The sequence below is a fragment of the Ovis aries genome, chromosome 23 (assembly GCF_016772045.2).
Source record: "Ovis aries strain OAR_USU_Benz2616 breed Rambouillet chromosome 23, ARS-UI_Ramb_v3.0, whole genome shotgun sequence".
In the NCBI taxonomy this organism is placed as follows: domain Eukaryota; kingdom Metazoa; phylum Chordata; class Mammalia; order Artiodactyla; family Bovidae; genus Ovis; species Ovis aries.
The window spans coordinates 46,808,025-46,824,542 of record NC_056076.1 but is presented as its reverse complement, the minus strand read 5'-3'; the positions used below and the strand labels follow the sequence as shown (position 1 = coordinate 46,824,542).

General features: G+C 50.5%; 1 protein-coding gene across 4 annotated transcripts in view; it reads left to right on the top strand.

The window, feature by feature from the left end:
- Nucleotides 1-16,518, top strand: part of ST8SIA5 (ST8 alpha-N-acetyl-neuraminide alpha-2,8-sialyltransferase 5) — a 77,967-nt gene that overhangs the window by 24,149 nt on the left and 37,300 nt on the right. For 2 of the 4 annotated variants that reach the window (XM_042239682.1, XM_027960733.2), the window contains exon 2: nucleotides 4,685-4,792. The exons of the other annotated variants lie outside the window; for them this stretch is intronic. In XM_042239682.1, the coding sequence (XP_042095616.1) occupies nucleotides 4,685-4,792 (108 nt within the window). The remainder of the gene's footprint in view (nucleotides 1-4,684; nucleotides 4,793-16,518) is intronic. 4 annotated transcript variants of the gene reach the window in all.

The following is a 16,518-nucleotide window of genomic DNA, read 5'->3' as shown; positions in this document are numbered from 1 at the left end:
CCTGCTACCGCCCCAGGAAAGTTGGACCCAGTGAGCCATCTGGAGTGTGCCCTCCACCCCCATTCCCCAAACACCTTGCTTCTTCCTCTTTCCTGGGATGTGAAAACCTCCTGCTCTGATTTTCGTCAAGGATCCTGGAATTTTAGAACCTAAAGCTGCCTGAGTCAGCCCCCTTTTCCCCACTCCACTTGCTTCAGGGCTCTTGGGGAAGACTACTTTACACCTGGTTTACAGGCAACTCTATAAATGGCTGTGCGGTTCAGTTCAGTTCAGTTGCTCAGTTGTGTCTGACTCTTTGTGACCCCATGGACAGCAGCACGCCAGGCCTCCCTGTCCATCACCAACTCCCAGAGTTTACCCAAACTAATGCCCATTGAGTCAAGATGCCATCCAGCCATCTCACCCTCTGTCATCCCCTTCACCCCCGGCCTTCAATCTTTTCCAGCATCAGGGTCTTTTCAAATGAGTCAGTTCTTTGCATCAGGTGGCCAAAGTATTGGAGTTTCAGCTTCAGCATCAGTCCTTCCAATGAACACTCAGGGCTATAAAGGACTATCCGCATGTAGGGATGATACACAAAGAGCAGGCACAGAGCAGTGACTCAGGGCAGAATGTGTGGTGCCGAAGGGGTTGTGAGAGAGAGGAGAGTTCAGCTGACAGAGCTGGGGGCTCAAGAAGAAGAAGGCTCTTCAGCTGGACTTTGAACTTGGGGTGGGAGTCAGGTAAATGGGGGATGGGATGAGGTTGAGTGGGAATCCAGGGCAAAGGCTTGAGGGTCGAAATGCCCTGGTGGGTCATGAGGCTGAGGTTTCCCTGGGCTCCAGGTCAAGCTGCAGGGCAGCTGCTGGAAGGGCCCCTGAGTTGAGGGTTTGGAACTTGTCCTTTGGCAGTGGGGATTCTTGGAAGGTTCTGGAACAGAGGAGGTGGCTGCTGGCATGGTCATTAGGAAGCAGCTCTGAGAGAATGTGGGGGTACACGGAGACCGGAGATGAACTTGGAGGTAGCTGGCTTCCATGCTCTACTGACCTGAGGAACGTAGAAAAGACAGTGACTCCAGTCTCCGCCTGCAGAGCCCAAGGAGGCCATGGCTGGAAGCATATATATTTTTAATCCAATCCATATATTTTAATAACCCTTCATAATATTGGGGGGATATTATTAATGCTCAAGCTAGGCTTCAGAAGTACATGAATTGAGAACTTCCAGATGTACAAACTGGATTTAAAAAAGGCAGAGGAACCAGAGATCAAATTGGCAACATCTGCTGAATCATAGGAAAAGCAAGGGATTTCCAGAAAAACATCTATGTCTGCTTCATTGACTACACTAAAGCTTTTGACTGTGCAGATCACAGCAAACTGTAGAAATCTTCCTGACCCAGGAGTCAAACTGGGGTCTACCTGCATTGCAGGCAGATTCTTTCCTAACTGAGCTATCAGCGAATGGCCCTTCTGTGTCACAGTTCCTGGTGAAATATAGCAATTGATGTTTTCTTAGTAGTTTGTCACTTCTGCAACCCTGGGAGGGACTGTCTTGTGAAGGGACACCCCGTCTCAGCAGCCAGTCTGGGCAAGAGAGTGGCGGTGTTACTGGCTGACCCACTTGGTGGAGGACATGAGTCTTGCTGGCTGGACTCTTTCTAAGGAGCCTGTGAGTTTTCTAGCTGGCTGCTGTGCTGGGAATTGCTTGAATGTGCTTGTGAATCGGTTAATTTGCAAAATTTCGGGTGGAAATACTACTGTGTTCTTGGCCAATAGGTATTCTGGTACGGATTTCAGGTTGGTTTTTAGAGTCAGAAGGTACTGTATTTAGGATGGCCACTTGATAGCCTTGTGACCTTGGGCAAGTTACCAAACCTCTCTGAGTTACACATTTCATCAACTATAAGTGCAGAGAATGGGACTTGCCACATGAAGCTGTTGTAGGAATGGAGAGCATATATGTGAAGGGCTCACAAAATGTTTCCCCTCCTAATAAATCAAATCCAAATTCTAAGAAATAGCTAATAATATTTCCTCAAAATATCTCTTTGAAAGGAAATGTAACCGCTTCAAATCAATAAACAAATTAATGAATAGTTTATTTTATAGATGCTCACAGTATATTTATAAATGTATATATGATGTTGTTTAGTCATTAAGTCATATCCAACTCTTTGTGACTGCATGGACTGTAGCCCACCAGGCTCCTCTGTCCATGGGATTTCCCAGGCAAGAATACTAGAGTGAGTTGCCATTCCCCTCTTCAGAGGATTTTCCCGACCCAGGGATCGAACCTGGGTCCCCTGCTTGGCAGGTAGATTCTTTACCACTGAGCCAACATGGAAGCCCAAATATGTGATGGGTTTATAGAAGTATGCAATATTTGTATTGTGGATAGACAAGTATATAAAGGGACTTGTCTGATGGTCCAGTGGCTAAGACTCTGAACTCCCAAGGCAGGGGGCCTGGGTTCAATCCCTGATCAGGGAACTAGATCCCACATGTTGCATCTAAGACCTGATATAGCCAAATAAATAAATAAATATTTGGGCTTCCTTGGTGGCTCAGACGGTAAAGCATCTGCCTGCAATGTGGGAGACCTGGGTTTGATCCTTGGGTCGGGACGATCCCCTGGAGAAGGAAATGGCAACCCAGTCCAGTACTGTTGCCTGGAAAATTCCATGGATGGAGGAGCCTGGTTAGGCTACTGTCCACGGGGTGGCAAAGAGTTGGCCATGACTGAGCAACTTCACTGGTTCAAGAATATAAAGATCTTGAGCCAGAACAAGTGCAATGCTGCTGCTGTTCCCTGAACACGCTGGGAACTGAAGGGCACTTTGCTGCAGCTTCAGGCTCTGACCTGCGAGTTGTGCCTGTTCTGCCCCCAGTTCCGGTCTGCTCTGGAGGTGGAGAGCGTGGACAGAGAATCCGAGTCACTCGGCAAAACATCCACTGAGCACCTCACGTGTGTGGCCCTTCTGCTCACAGGGCCCCAAGGGCCTCTTCCGCCCAGCGTGTGGCTGGAAACCAGGCTGACTCACAGGCAGGAGGTGACCTGTCTTGCCATCAAGGACACAGCTCAGCCTGGTGACACTTCTGGTCAAGCACTTTGGAGACATCGAGACAGCTCTCCTGACTCGAAAGATAGCAACAGAGGCCGAGAGAAACGTGGAGACTTCACTGGGGTCACTTGGCTCATTAGCGGCTGGTCCGGGTGGACCAGAGCCCAGCTCTGACCACCGTCCCTGCCCCGTTCCCCTTAGCATAGAGGCTGTTTATTAAAGGGCTTTATTTTTAGGGGGTTAAGAGTTTTATTTTTGTTTGTTTTATTCTCCGCTTTCATGGTGAAGTTTATCCCACGTGCCAGAGTCTTTGATGGGACTTGAATATTCACATTTGAGGGCAAAGCCAGCCTCTAGGAGGTGCACTGGAGCTCGGTGTGGTGGGCAGGGGTTCCCTACAGGGGACGTTTGGCAATGTCTGGAGACAGTTTTGGTCATCACAGCAGGAGGGTGGGTCAGGAGGTGCTGCGGGCCTCAGAGGGTAGAAATCAGGGATGCTGCTCACTAGAGGTGCACAGGACACCCCCCAATAAGCATTGTGCAGCTCCAAATGGCAGCAGCGCCAGACCGAGCTGCCCTAGTGATGGGGCAGCAGCACCCCTTTGGTCTGTAGCCTTCTCTTTGGCCCTGGGCAGGTTCCCTCCATAAAACCCAGCCATGGCCAAAGATTTGGGGCAGCGTGGCTGGGACCAGGCGTGCACAGTAAGCCTCTTTTCAGGTCTGTGCAGCTGTTTTCAGCCTAGTATCTCCCTGCATGAGGCCAGCAGCGCAGAGCTCCTCTGGGTCAAGCCTCCTGCCATCTGTCTGTCTTTGGGGCAGGTAGAGGGCCCAGCCTGCTTGGGCTTAAGGCAGGGGCCCTGGGGGCGTGGAGGTGGGTAGTAGCTGATGTTCCTTATGAACCTAAAGCAATTTTCCTGCCCGCCACTCCATTTTGCACCCTTACCTTCTGCGGCCCCAGCACCGCACCTTCCAAAGCTTTCTAGATCTGTGTCCAGAGAATAGATTTGCTTCTTACAAGCAGTCAGGGCTCCTCTCTCTGGCCTAAGGCAAGTGGCCCATCTGCTTTTGCTCTTCCAGAATGTTGTCGCTGACCCCCTTCTGTGCCTCCCCTCCATCTGTACTCAGGCCCTTATCATGCCTTTGCTGCATTTCAGTCAGGCTGGGGGAGGGAGCGAAGAGAACCAGGTGAGTTGAGTTCATCTCTTAAACAGGAGGCCTGTCCTTATGTGTTGGAAAACTAGATTTCATTAAAAGCTTTGCTGTGTGTCTGGCCTCTGAGGAAGGCAGAGAGCTGAGGAGCTGGAGCGAGTTGCTAGAGGTAGAATTGAAGGGTGCACCAGACAGGGCATAGAGGAGCTCAGTGACCTTGATCTCACTAAGCCTCAGTGTCTCTGCATGTATGATGACGCGTAACCCTGGCCTGCCCATCCAGGTGAACTGAGGGCACGGATGTGGACCAGCAGAGAACCCTGTAAAGGACTCTGGTTTATTACGGTCATCCTTCTGGATGGACAGCACTCTCATCTCCATTAGGCGTGGTCAAGGCAATGTGTCACATGGCACACACTGGACCGCGGCTCCCCGGTGACGGGCTTACCCAGCACATGAGCATCAGTACCGACTGCCTCGTTCTCTTGCCAGAGGCCTCCAGTTTGGTTGGCAGAGTGGCGACCAGCTGGCCAATTGGACGGGGCTCTTTAATGTCACGGACAACCCGGCAGTGCAGAGCGGCAGTGACTCCAGTTCCAGGTACAGACCCCCGGTGAACAACCAGGGCGGGGGGAAGCTCTTCTCGGGGCAACCTTGCAGCCTCTGCCCCTCTGGGCTGCTCTCAGAGAAGAGGAAGTCTCAGTGCAATGGCCCAGAGCTCACCCTGGCATCTGACCTGGGCTGCTTAGATAGGAGGGTGAGGGCCAGGACCCAGCCAGAGCAAAGCAGGGACTTACCGCCCCGTCTCTTGGAATGAGGGTGGGGGGCGATGGAGTGGGAGTCTGGGTCTCCAGCCTCCCTTTGAGGTGGGGGCAATATTCCAGCCCTCCTGGAAGGATTTTGGGGTTGTGTCAGGGTGACATCAGGGTGGGCAAAGACCATTGGTTTCCTGCTCCTCTGAAATCCACTGAGCAGGCTGTCCCTACTCTGCCCAGCCTTGGCTGGGCTGATCTTGGCTGTACTAAGTTGCTTAGACATGTCCAACCCTATGGACTGTAGCTCACCAGGCTCCTCTGTCCATGGGATTCTCCAGGCAAGAATACTGGAGTGGGTTGCCTTTTCCTCCTCCAAAGGATCTTCTCAAACCAGGGATTGAACCCACATCTCTTATGTCTCCTGCGGTGGCAGACGGTCTCTTTACCCCTGGTGCCACCTGGGAAGCCCTTGACCTTGGTTGGGGAAGAACCATTTTCATCAAGATATGATCCTGAGAACTGACATTTATACCATCACATGGTTATTTCTTCTCGATCTGCTGTAGTGTTTGGAGCTAAAATCGGTAATGAGGGGCATTCTGTATATCCAGGAGAAGGAACTATTTGTAGAACAAATGAGAATGGAGTATTCTCAGGTGGAGCATGCTCATTGTGGGTAGGGTGGGGGTGGGGTGCGGCGGGCGTGGTCATTTCGGGGAATTTTTTCAGACAAGGTGGGATGCTCTTTCTGCTTGAAGGAGGGTGTGGCTGCAACCTGCCTACTAAGGTTTTCTCCGGGCTAAGTTCTTTGGTTTCTTAATTTTTGCATTTCCAAGTGCAGGCTAACTATTAGATTAATTTCCCTGGGAGAGGCCTGGGTTTTTGTTGCTGTCAATTTTGACACTAAAACATCAAATTGTCCCTGCAGAAGAGAAGTAGCACGTTTTTCAGGGGCTTCAATATGCGTGATTTTATCCAATGCTTTGAAAAAGAGAAGATGTGGCCCCAGTGTCAGACGCCGATGGGGGAGGTGAACAGACAGGCCTTGGGGTGTGGGGCAGCCATGGGCCATGGCCTAGAATCTGGGTCTTATTCGGACTCTTTAGGAGCCTAGTTCTCTCCATATATCTGTGGTGGGAGCCCTGGCCTGCCACTTGGCGCCTGGGATTGTCACCCAGTGAGAGGACAAGTCCCGACTTGTCTGTTTCATACGTTGAGCTTCCAGCATTGGCTTCTGCTGTGTGACCCACCCGCCCAGATGCCGCGGGGTGTCTGGGTAAGTCTGCAGGTGTCTGTCTCCCTGGGAAGGACTCCCTGAAGGGTTCACAGAGCGGGTTTGGCTAGAAAAGAAGGAAATGGCAACCCACTCCAGTACTCTTGCCTGGAGAATCCCATGCATGGAGGAGCCTGGTAGGCTACAGTCTATGGGGTTGCAAAGAGTCGGACACGACTGAGCGACAAGCTACTACTACAACTACTAAGATGGGACAGGCCCTTGGGAGGCTGTTCTGGGCAGATGTCCTGGGCTGGGGCTGAGACCACTGCACAGATTCTGTTTCTGACTTTTCCTACTGCCAGCAGCTTTTGTCTCTTTGTTCTTTCCCTGCAATTTCGCCTCTAATTTCTCTGCCTTTCTCACCCTACCTAGTCTCCGCTCTTCCTTTCCTCCTGCCACCCTCTCTGGGTTCACTTTTCTTTCTCAGTCCCTGTGTCCGGCCTCTCTCCTCCTCCCTCTCATCTCCTTTGCCCTTCATCCTCTCTCCCTCTCTCAGCAGCAAAGGTCGGCCTCCCTTCCCTGTCTCTCCGGGCCCCTCGGGTTCAGACACACCACCGCCTCCATCAGGTGCCCTTCATTCAACATCATCACCAGCTGAGCTGGTTTCCTTCCGGAGAGCCATTTGACCAAGAGCCCCCTGAACTCCTTAATAAATGTGATGACCACACATTCCAAGTTCTTCTTGGGCACTGCCAACTCAGATCCCAATTTCTGATTGACCTCTAAACTCCCCACATAGGTGAGAAAACACAGTACGTCTTTCCTACGTGCAGAAAATAATGGTTCATGTAATTAGACCTGACCTGTGTGTTGGAGATTCTTTTCCTCGGTGTGGGAGCAGCTTCTGCCTTCTTTAAAACGGACAGGACAGCTCCTCGCAGCAGATGCGGACTTGGGGGAGGACCTGATGCCACTGGGAAAGGACTCTGCTGAGTGAAAGTGCATCATCCCAGCAGACAACTGTCCGTGCCTGAAATGCGGGATGAGCTTCGTGGTATTTTGCCTACTGAATAATTCAGCGCATGCCGTATTTTGCTATCTGTAGCTGTGTGGAGGGTTGAAGTGTGGTACACCGGAAGTCATTTATTATTAACACCCGTTGGAAGGGAGGTCAGGAGGTACGTACCATTTATAACAGAGGATAAAGATGGGCAAAAAAAGAGCAATGACTCATAAGTTATGTACTCAACCAGGAGCCACAAGGAGAAGGAGCAGGTCCAAATGATCGGTCTGGAACACTCCAAACAGGACCACAAAGAAAATCCAGGTCAGATGATGCTCATAAAGGCTGTGGCCAGGTCTTCACTTTGGACACGAGCTGGTGAAGTCCAGCTGGCAAGTGTGTGAGTTACAAAATATACATTGACATATAGCTTTGTTAATTTCAGGTCTAGATCTAAAAGTGTCCAATAAGCGTCTAAGGAGAACTGCTGTAGAGAGCAGATAGGAAGAATTGGTAATCAGCAAGTGCTTCTATTTCAGTGGCTGCCTTGATGGAGCAGGAAGGGCTTTGAAGAGAGTTCTCATCATCTTCGGATTGGGTGTTTGTGTTTCTATCTCCCCACCTAGGCAGTGATTGTGCTTCTCCCTCTTTGAATTTTCAGCACCCAGTATGGCACCAGCTCAATAAATGTTAATCGAATAAAGGATGAATTAAGCAAGGACAAAGTAAAGACTGTTGGTAAGAATGCAGACTTCAACGTTAGTGTCCCTGAATTCTCCCTTAGAGATTTATTCCTTTGGATTAAACCTCGTCTTCTCCTGGCAGTATCCTTGAAAATTAATCCCTGGGGAGGGGAAACATTTTGGAATCATAAACTCATTCACAGTTTAGAACGACCAGAGGATTTTTTCTCTTGGGTAGGTGGTCAGGAGTCTGAAGGTGGGGGTGTGTATGTGGATAAAAACAGAAGGCAGTGAAGGCAGATGATATACTTTTGCAATAACTAACTGAGAGCTGCCCCTCAGCCCCGCCCCCCCACCCCATACCACCACCCCCACTACGGAGTATGGCAATTCTGACAAGGGGAAGATGGGGGAGGGGAAGGGGGGTGAAGGGCTCTTATCCTCTCAGCTCACTGCTTTCACCTCTCCAGCCTGGCCAGCTTCTTGCAAACCCAGTGACCATCTGGAGGGCAGGGGAGGCATAGTGCCCACCTGCCAAAGTGGGCAGGCAGCGCCCACTGCCTCGGGACACCACAGGGAAAGGTCACCCAATCTTAGGGGCTGAAGGCAGCTGAGGCAGAAGTCCCCCAGGTGCTAACTCTCAGCCTGGTCTGTAGTCACCACTCAAAAGACTTCACTCAGCTTCCGTCAGACGGTTCCTGATCCATGCCCCAGCCCTTGTCCTCCTCCAGGATCCACCTCCAACTCCAGTGCCTCCTGGAAGCTTTCCCTGATAGCCACTTTTACTCCACGTTCTGTAAGATGTGTCTGCATCGGGGTTGGGGGTGGGGGGTGACTGAAAGTGAAAGTCGCTCAGTTGTGCCTGGCTCTTTGTGATCCCAATAGTCCATGGAATTCTCTAGGCTAGAATACTGGAGTGGGTCTATCCTTTCCCTTTCCCAGGGGATCTTCCCAACCCAGGAATCAAACCAGGATCTCCTGCATTTGCAGGTGGCTTCTTTACCAACTGAGTATCAGGGAAAGAAACAATTTCTATCATCACACACAGAGAACTCCCCAGCCAGTGCACATGAGCCCCTCTATGCTTGCTCAGGCCTTCCCCAAATCCCAAGGACGCTCCTGTGCCAGAGAGCGGGGCTGGACCACCTGTGCGTGCAGTATCAGGGCCCTCCGAACCTTCTTACTTCAGACCCAGCCCACAGGCAGCCCCTCCTCCCAGGGTGCATACAACCTTGGCCCCCTGATCCGGAACCGCATGGCAGGAGATGGTTTGCAAAGACAGGGAAGGGCCACTTCTAGAGCAGAGCTGAGGACAGAGTTTCCCTGCGCTGCTGGGCTTCCACCTGGGGTGCCGGGGACTTCCCATGGGGAAAGAAGCACCAGCACAGGAGTAGCAGGCAGGCCCCAGACTGGTGACACAGTCGCCTCTTTGCTCCGCAGAACAGCAGGCCCAGTGAATGTGTGTTTCTTTCTGAAAGAAAGAGCCTTTCTTTCTGGGTCAAGGTCTGCGTTCCAGGCGAGCGTGTATGCCTGGGGTGTGGAATCATCATATTTCAGGGCTGGAAGGAACTTGACTGAATTGAATTTAGCATTTTATTATGCTGTCTTGAATTGTTCCCTAATTGTTTCATGACAGTGTATAATTAGGGAATAAATTGTGTGATGCAGCTGGCGAGGGCTCCAGGAGCCTAGGGTACAAGTTGGAGGTGCTTCTGTGGAGGGGAGGGACTTGGATTGGACGTGGACAGGCGATGATGCCATGGCTGAGTGCTACTAGGGGCTGGCTGTGTGCCAGGCATGGTGCTGGGCGCCTGATGCGTTACCCTCAGACCTTTGGGGTGGGGTGCTGTCATTGCCCCCATTTTACAGATGAGGAACTGAGACCCCACTTCCAGGTGGCGGTGGGTGGTGGAGCTGGAACACACCCCTTGCTCTGTAACTCTGAGTCCTGGCACCTGTGGGCCATGCAGAGGGATTCTACTTTCTGGGCTGTGGATAGACACCCGAAGTTGGGTCAGGTTGGGTCTCCTTGGCTGTCCTTGCCAAGGCATCTCAGCTCCTGGCTGTTAGACTGGACTGAAATGACCGTATTGATCTAAGTAGGTAACTGACATGCACGTTTTCTCCCAGTGCTGCCATGAACACTATAGGCAAGAAAAGACAATCTTTAGGGTGTCTTATCCCCTCCTCTCCTATCTCTTTCCCACTTTTTGACCTTCTGCGCTCTCCTTCACCCCCAGCCTCTATGCTTTGTGTTCCTTCCGTCTCCTCCTGCAGGTCCTGGATTTCCAAGAGGAACCCTGGGTGGCAAGGTTAGCCCAAGGGAAAGACTTTTCCACGGAGGACTTACAGAGGAGGTGTGGTGACAACTTTGAGGGGTGGGGTCTGCACGTCTGCATTTGAGTGCAGGCTGGCTTAGCATAAGCCTTTTGGGTCAATTTTTGCTTCTGGGGAAAAGGACATACATAAATAAATAAGAGATTAGGAGAGTAGTCTGAATTTGGGGGTCACCTGCATCAACACGAGTATTGTGAGAGAATCAAATTATCAAGAGAGAGGATGAAGAGTGATCAGCAGTCTTTGGATGGAATTGCCTCCTTATTTGGTTCAGTTTAAAATGGAAAAATTCCGCCTGTGGTTCTGATATGCTATCTGGATGTTCTTCTTTGCTTTTTGACTGCCAGATTTTTCTATGAATATCCCTTAAGTTTAGCAGATTATTTGGAATGAAACTACTTTTTTTTTTTTTTTTAAAGATTCCTCATTCTATTAATTTATTTTAAATAATGGGTGAAAAATAAATAACCAGAACTCTTGGGCTCCATCTAAGTAAGATGGCACTGCTTCTCCGTTTCCTCCCACGCACCCAGTGTGGGCTTCTGGCGGCAGGCAGAGGAGGCCGACTGTGAAAGCAGGGCTGTTGGGGCTCCGAGAGGCCTCAGATGGGGTCGTTCTGTGAGCTCTCCTGGCCAGCAAGCTTTGCGGACCTTGGCTGTGTCTGAATTGAGTCTCCTGGTCAAATAACCACCGACATGAGCCTTTCTGTGCCTCAGTTGCCTCCTCCTCTGTGAAATTCCCACTTTGCTCCATCACCGGCGGGGTCCCCTGGGTGGCCCACAGGTAGGCAGGAGGTTCCCCTTGGGGCCGGCTTTTCACATCAGATGACCCTGGCCCTACCTCTTCCTCACCCCCCAGTCAGCTCCCCAGACCCTCTGTCCCTCCCTCCAGCGGTCCGTTCTTCCTCCTCTCCTTCACGGCTCCCACGCTTCCTGCCTTCTGGACCATCGTCAGGAATTTCATACTAGTTCCTTAGCAAAGACAGGAGGCCAGAGAAAGGAGTGAGAATGGAAGGAAATGGAGAATGGAAAGGACAGGGGCTCTGGGGTCTGGTTAAGAGGATGAGCATCCATCTGGGAATCAGTTTAGGGGATGCTTAGAAGGGAAGACAGCTAGGCTCTCCAGGTGCCCACTCCATGTAGCCATGCATAGCCCGCAACCCCTTCTTCGATGTTGGTGGAGGCTGTGCTGGGACCGTGGGCAGTGGGGCTCCTGGAGCCTGGAAGACAGGCCGGTCCTTCACTGCAGGCCTCCCCTCTGGGCCTGCAAACCTTCCCTACCTCACGCTCAGCTGGGGCTCCTTGATTTACCTTCCGGAACCTCCTAGACACTTCCGTCTGCTCTTTGTCCAGCAGCTCCTTCACACGTCAGGGAAGCCCATTCTCTCACCTGAGACCCACTCCTCACACGCTCACTGTCTTAGTCTGTGTGGGCTGCTCTGATGAAATACCACACACCAGGAGGCTCATCAACAACAGGGATTTGCTTTCCACAGCTCTGGAGGCTGGGCGTCTGAGCCTGTGTGGTCGCCAGCACGGTCAGGCAAGGACCCTGTTCCAGGTGGCAGACGCTGTCTTCACATGGTGGAAGGAGCTAAAGAACTCTCTGGGGCCTCTTTTATAAAGGCACAAATCCCATTCAGGGGGCACCAGCCTCATGACCTCATTACCCCCGAAGGCCCCATCTCCTGATATCATCACCTTGGGGGTTAGGGTTCCAGCATATGCCTTTTGGGGGGACATGCATTCAGCTCAGTGAATGCACCCGCTCCTTCACTTTGAGCCTCCACAGTCTCTGCCTCCAGCACCCCCTACTTCCAGTCTTGCCTCAACCCATACAAGTGGGGCTCTTGAGTGACACAGGGACCTCCCTGGGCTCCTGTTGTCTGGAACACCATCAGTGTCTGGGAACGAAGTGGTGTATGCAAGAGACACACACTGCTGGATGGACTTCACCTTCTCCCAGCCAGTGACTGCTGGGGCTCAAAGTATTGTAGCCCCAGTGAACTCCATGGTCCAGATGGAGCTCTGGAGGGGGCTTCAGGCTGGACAGAGGAGCCCTCTCTGGGGCAGGCTTATGGGGAAGGGCTAGGAGGAATGACAGAGACAGACTCTGCACCCTAGAGCCAGGGCATGCTGAAACGAGGCCCCCTCAGCCTGCAGAGCTGGAGCCCAGGCCCGTGTGGGAGGACAGGACCCAGTATTCAGCAGCTGCAGCCACATTTGCGTTTGTCTTCTCACTTAAAGGAGGCCGTCCATTGCTGATCAGGCAGCCAGCGCTGCCCAGCCCTGCCCCCACCTCCCCCAGGGCACAGAGATGGGGCAGGGTGAATGCAGCCAGGCCAGCGTCGGCTTTGGCTGCCGGAAGCCAAGTGGCATCTGAGCTGAGCTGGGCTCCTGATGTGACCGGCGGTGACTATTTATACCTGTGAGGTGTCCTGCCAGCATCTCCTCCCCTTTGAACTGGGTAGAGATCGTCTTTCCAGAATTCAAAGAAGAGATAGTGACTAGCTCACCTTGAGAGGCTCGTGGAGTTAGGGAGGTCGGAGAAACTGCGGCCCTCAGTCTTCTAGCAGCTCATGGCAGTGCTTGAGATATTTAGAGAAAGAGCTGTGGCTTAAAAGGGCATTTGTTAGTGATTTCCGATAATAAGAGTCATAACTCCATTACAGAAAGTGTATAAAAATGTAGAAAAGAGTTTTTTTTTTTTAATCATAATTCTGTACCTAGAGCAACCTACTATTAATATCTTGTTATCACCCTTTCCCATGGGCTCACATATGTATATATAATTGTTTTTGGAGATCATAGTTTTGTAGCTTGCTTTTTTCACTCAGTATTGTCGTGTATATCATTTTCTCGTGTCATTATACACAAACATTTCAGCATCATTTTGATGTCTGCGTGATGACCAGTATCCAGAGCAAGCAGGGATTTCTATGGCTTCCTCCAGAATGCCATCCTCAGGCCTCCTCTCAGAAGCAGAATCGAGGAGTGACCCAGTGTGCTTCTTACAGTCTTATTTCCTCAAGTCGTTTATCTTTAGAGGCTGAGATGGAACAGCACAGCCTTCTAAAAGCAAAGCCCAGATAGGCTGGGGAAAGAAACAAGGGCTATATTAGCTCCATTTTTTTCAGATGGAAAAATGAGGCTTTAGACCTAGGCCTGGAGTGATTGTGATTACCTGGCTGAGGTACCACATGCAATGTTTTCAGGGTGCCTGGGATTTTTTTAAATCATCAGGTGTGGTTAGACACACAGATGTGGAAATGACGGTCAGGAAGGAAGAGGTGTTTATACTTTCAGATCCTAAAAAACGGGAAGCATACCATACCATGTAGGGCCACACGGGAAGGCACCAGCGTCAGTCAAGAAGCAGAAGGAGCAAAGGGGAAAAGCGGGCAAAAGCCTTTCTTGTGGTTTCTATGTAAAGAACGGATGAGCAGGCACACGGGGTTAAGATTGGCTTGTTTAAATAATTTCAGAGGGCTCTGGGGCAGAGAGCTGCCCCAAGTTGTCTGGTAGCTGGCCTGTGGGTGGTTAGGGCAGAGGAATAGGTGGCCCTAAGTGTGAGAGGAGGAGAAAGAGGAGGAGGAGGAGGTGGTGGCGAGTGTGAGCTCTGGATTGCTTGGTTTGCACATGAAAGGTGTGCTCACAGGTTTTGTTTGTTTGTTTGTTTGTTTTTTACCATATCTAGGAATTGATTAGCTCTAGGAGAAGGCAATGGCACCCCACTCCAGTACTCTTGCCTGGAAAATCCCATGGGCGGAGGAACCTGGAAGGCTGCAGTCCATAGGGTCGCTGAGGGTCGGACACGACTGAGCGACTTCACTTTCACTTTTCACTTTCATGCATTGGAGAAGGAAATGGCAATCCACTCCAGTGTTCTTGCCTGGAGAATCCCAGGGACAGGGGAGCCTGGTGTGCTGCTGTCTATGGGGTCACATAGAGTCGGACACGACTGAAGTGACTTAGCAGTAGCAGCAGGAGAGACAGTCTCTCTGGGGCCAGGATAGCCCCAGATGTCAAAGCATCAGAAACACAGTTAATCCATGGAGTCTGCAACAGAGATGCAGTGATCAGGGACATCCCTACGTCAAAGAAGAACTCAGCGTGGGCTTTACCCCCAGGGTGATGGGGGAGAGGTTTCCCAATAGCAGCAGAAGGAGAATGGCAACCAGTCCAGATGGTGGAGAACGTCTGAGCTATGCATTTCTTTCTCAGCTCTGTCATCAGCCAGCTGAGGGACTGTAAGCACGTCTCTGACTCACTGGGCCTCCATTGGCAGATCTCGTCCTTTCATGGCAGGAGAAAGGGGAAGAAGGGGAATAGACATTTTCTGGGCACTTCCTGTGTGCCAGACACTATACTAATGCTTTCTTTGAGATTCTCATCATTATCTTATCTCAGCCAATTATCTTATCTTGTCACAGGTGTACTTCGTTTTTTTGCTGATTTTGCAAATGAGAAAACTAAGGCTCACGGAAACAAAGGGCCCTTGACTAGGGATGGGCAAAGAAGGATGTGAACCCTATTCTGAAACCCTTGCCATCTAATAGCCACTAAACACACCACATGAGACCATTTGGAATCGCTGAACCGCCAAGTGATGATATTGGGGATGCAAGAGAAAGGGAGACGGAGTGGAGGCTGGCAGAGGGAAAATGAGGATGGCTTGTGAAGGTGACGAAGGGGCTGGCTGATCAGAGGGAGGTGCTGATTGGTTTTAACTTCCTTTGAGAGTTTCTCTTGTTTGCTGTGCTTAGTCCCTCAGTCGTGTCCGACTCTTTGTGACCCCACGGACTACAGCCCGCCAGGGTCGTCTGTCCATGGGGAGTCTCCAGGCAGAATACTGGCGTAGGTGCCATGCCTTCCTCCAGGGGATCTTCCCTACCTGGGGATCAAACACAGGTCTCCCGCATTGCAGGCAGATTCTTTACTCTTTGAGCCACCAGGGAAGCCGGTAAACATTCCCTTGTTTATGGATCATTAATTCATAGACTTGTTCTGGCTTGGTTAGTGAAGTGGGAAACACTGAAGAAACTTTGGGGTTGTATCTTAGTGCTGGATGGGACTTCAGATACCACCTCATTCAAATTATTTAGGAGGATAAAAAAGAGGCTCAGAGAGGTGAAGCGGTTTACCCAAAGCCACACGGCTGGTTTAGAGGCATATCCTGGGTGTGTCTGTAAGTGTCCCAACTCCTGAGAACACTAGTATAAGTTTCCTCTTAATTATCTTCTATGTCATTAGAATCTGGAATGTTTCTTAGTAGTTGCCTGAGATCACGGCTTCAGAAGACCCAGTGGATTCCCAAGAGCTCAGTGTCACTGGCTGTGGTTGCAAATGATGATCTTTGTGATAAGACACCAGACCTCACTTACTGTTGTGTGATGGAAAAATGACCAAAGTTAGAGACAAGCTCATGGACTTTTTTTTAGCCCCAGGCTGACTCCTTGTTCTTGGTTGCAGATAACAGAAACCATTTTAGTTAAAGCAGAAAGGGACTGACTAAGGGTAAGGGTAGCACAGAATCACTGGGAAAGCTGAAGAAAAACTCTAGGCCAGCTTCCAAGAATGTCTCTGCAAACTGCATTATAAAACTGGGCCACTGTGGAAGCCTCTGATAAAATCGTGAAGGTGCCGCCACCACTGCAATTTCCAAGAGCCATGCCACCTCTGCCATATTCTGCCAGGGAAACAATGCCTTGAGCCTTGACATTCTTCTAGACCATGGCTCTGAATCAGTCTCATGCTACTGATTGTGAAAGTGTTAGTTGCTTAGGTGTGTCGGACTCTTTGCAACCCCATGGACTATAGACCTCCGGGCTCCTATGTCCATGGGAAGAATTTTCACAGGCAAGAATACTGGAATGAGTTGCCATTCCCTTCTCCAGGCATCTTCCTGGCCCAGGGATTGAATCCCTGAATCAGCTTTGCAGGCTGATTCTGTACCTTCTGAGCCTCCAGGGAAGCTACTGACTGGTTGAACCTAAATTGCCGAGAGGACCCTAGCTACAAAGGAGTCTGGGAAATGTAGTTTTTAGCTTTCTTGTCTCTGTAGTGCAAATATGCAGAGATAACAAAGACAGATTCCACATGTTTCAGATATTCCTCATTTGGAAAGGGAAATAGATATATAAACTGACAATTATAATACAATGTTATCTGCTCTAATTAAGAGAAAATGTATAGAATAGCCTGAGAGTGAGCATTAGAAAAGTCTTCCCAGAAGAGGGGCATTTGAGGTAGGTACTGAAGGATCAATGTGAGTTTGCCAAGTGAGAAAGACAATGAAAAGAGCTGTAAAACATAAAGGAAACAGAAAAAGGA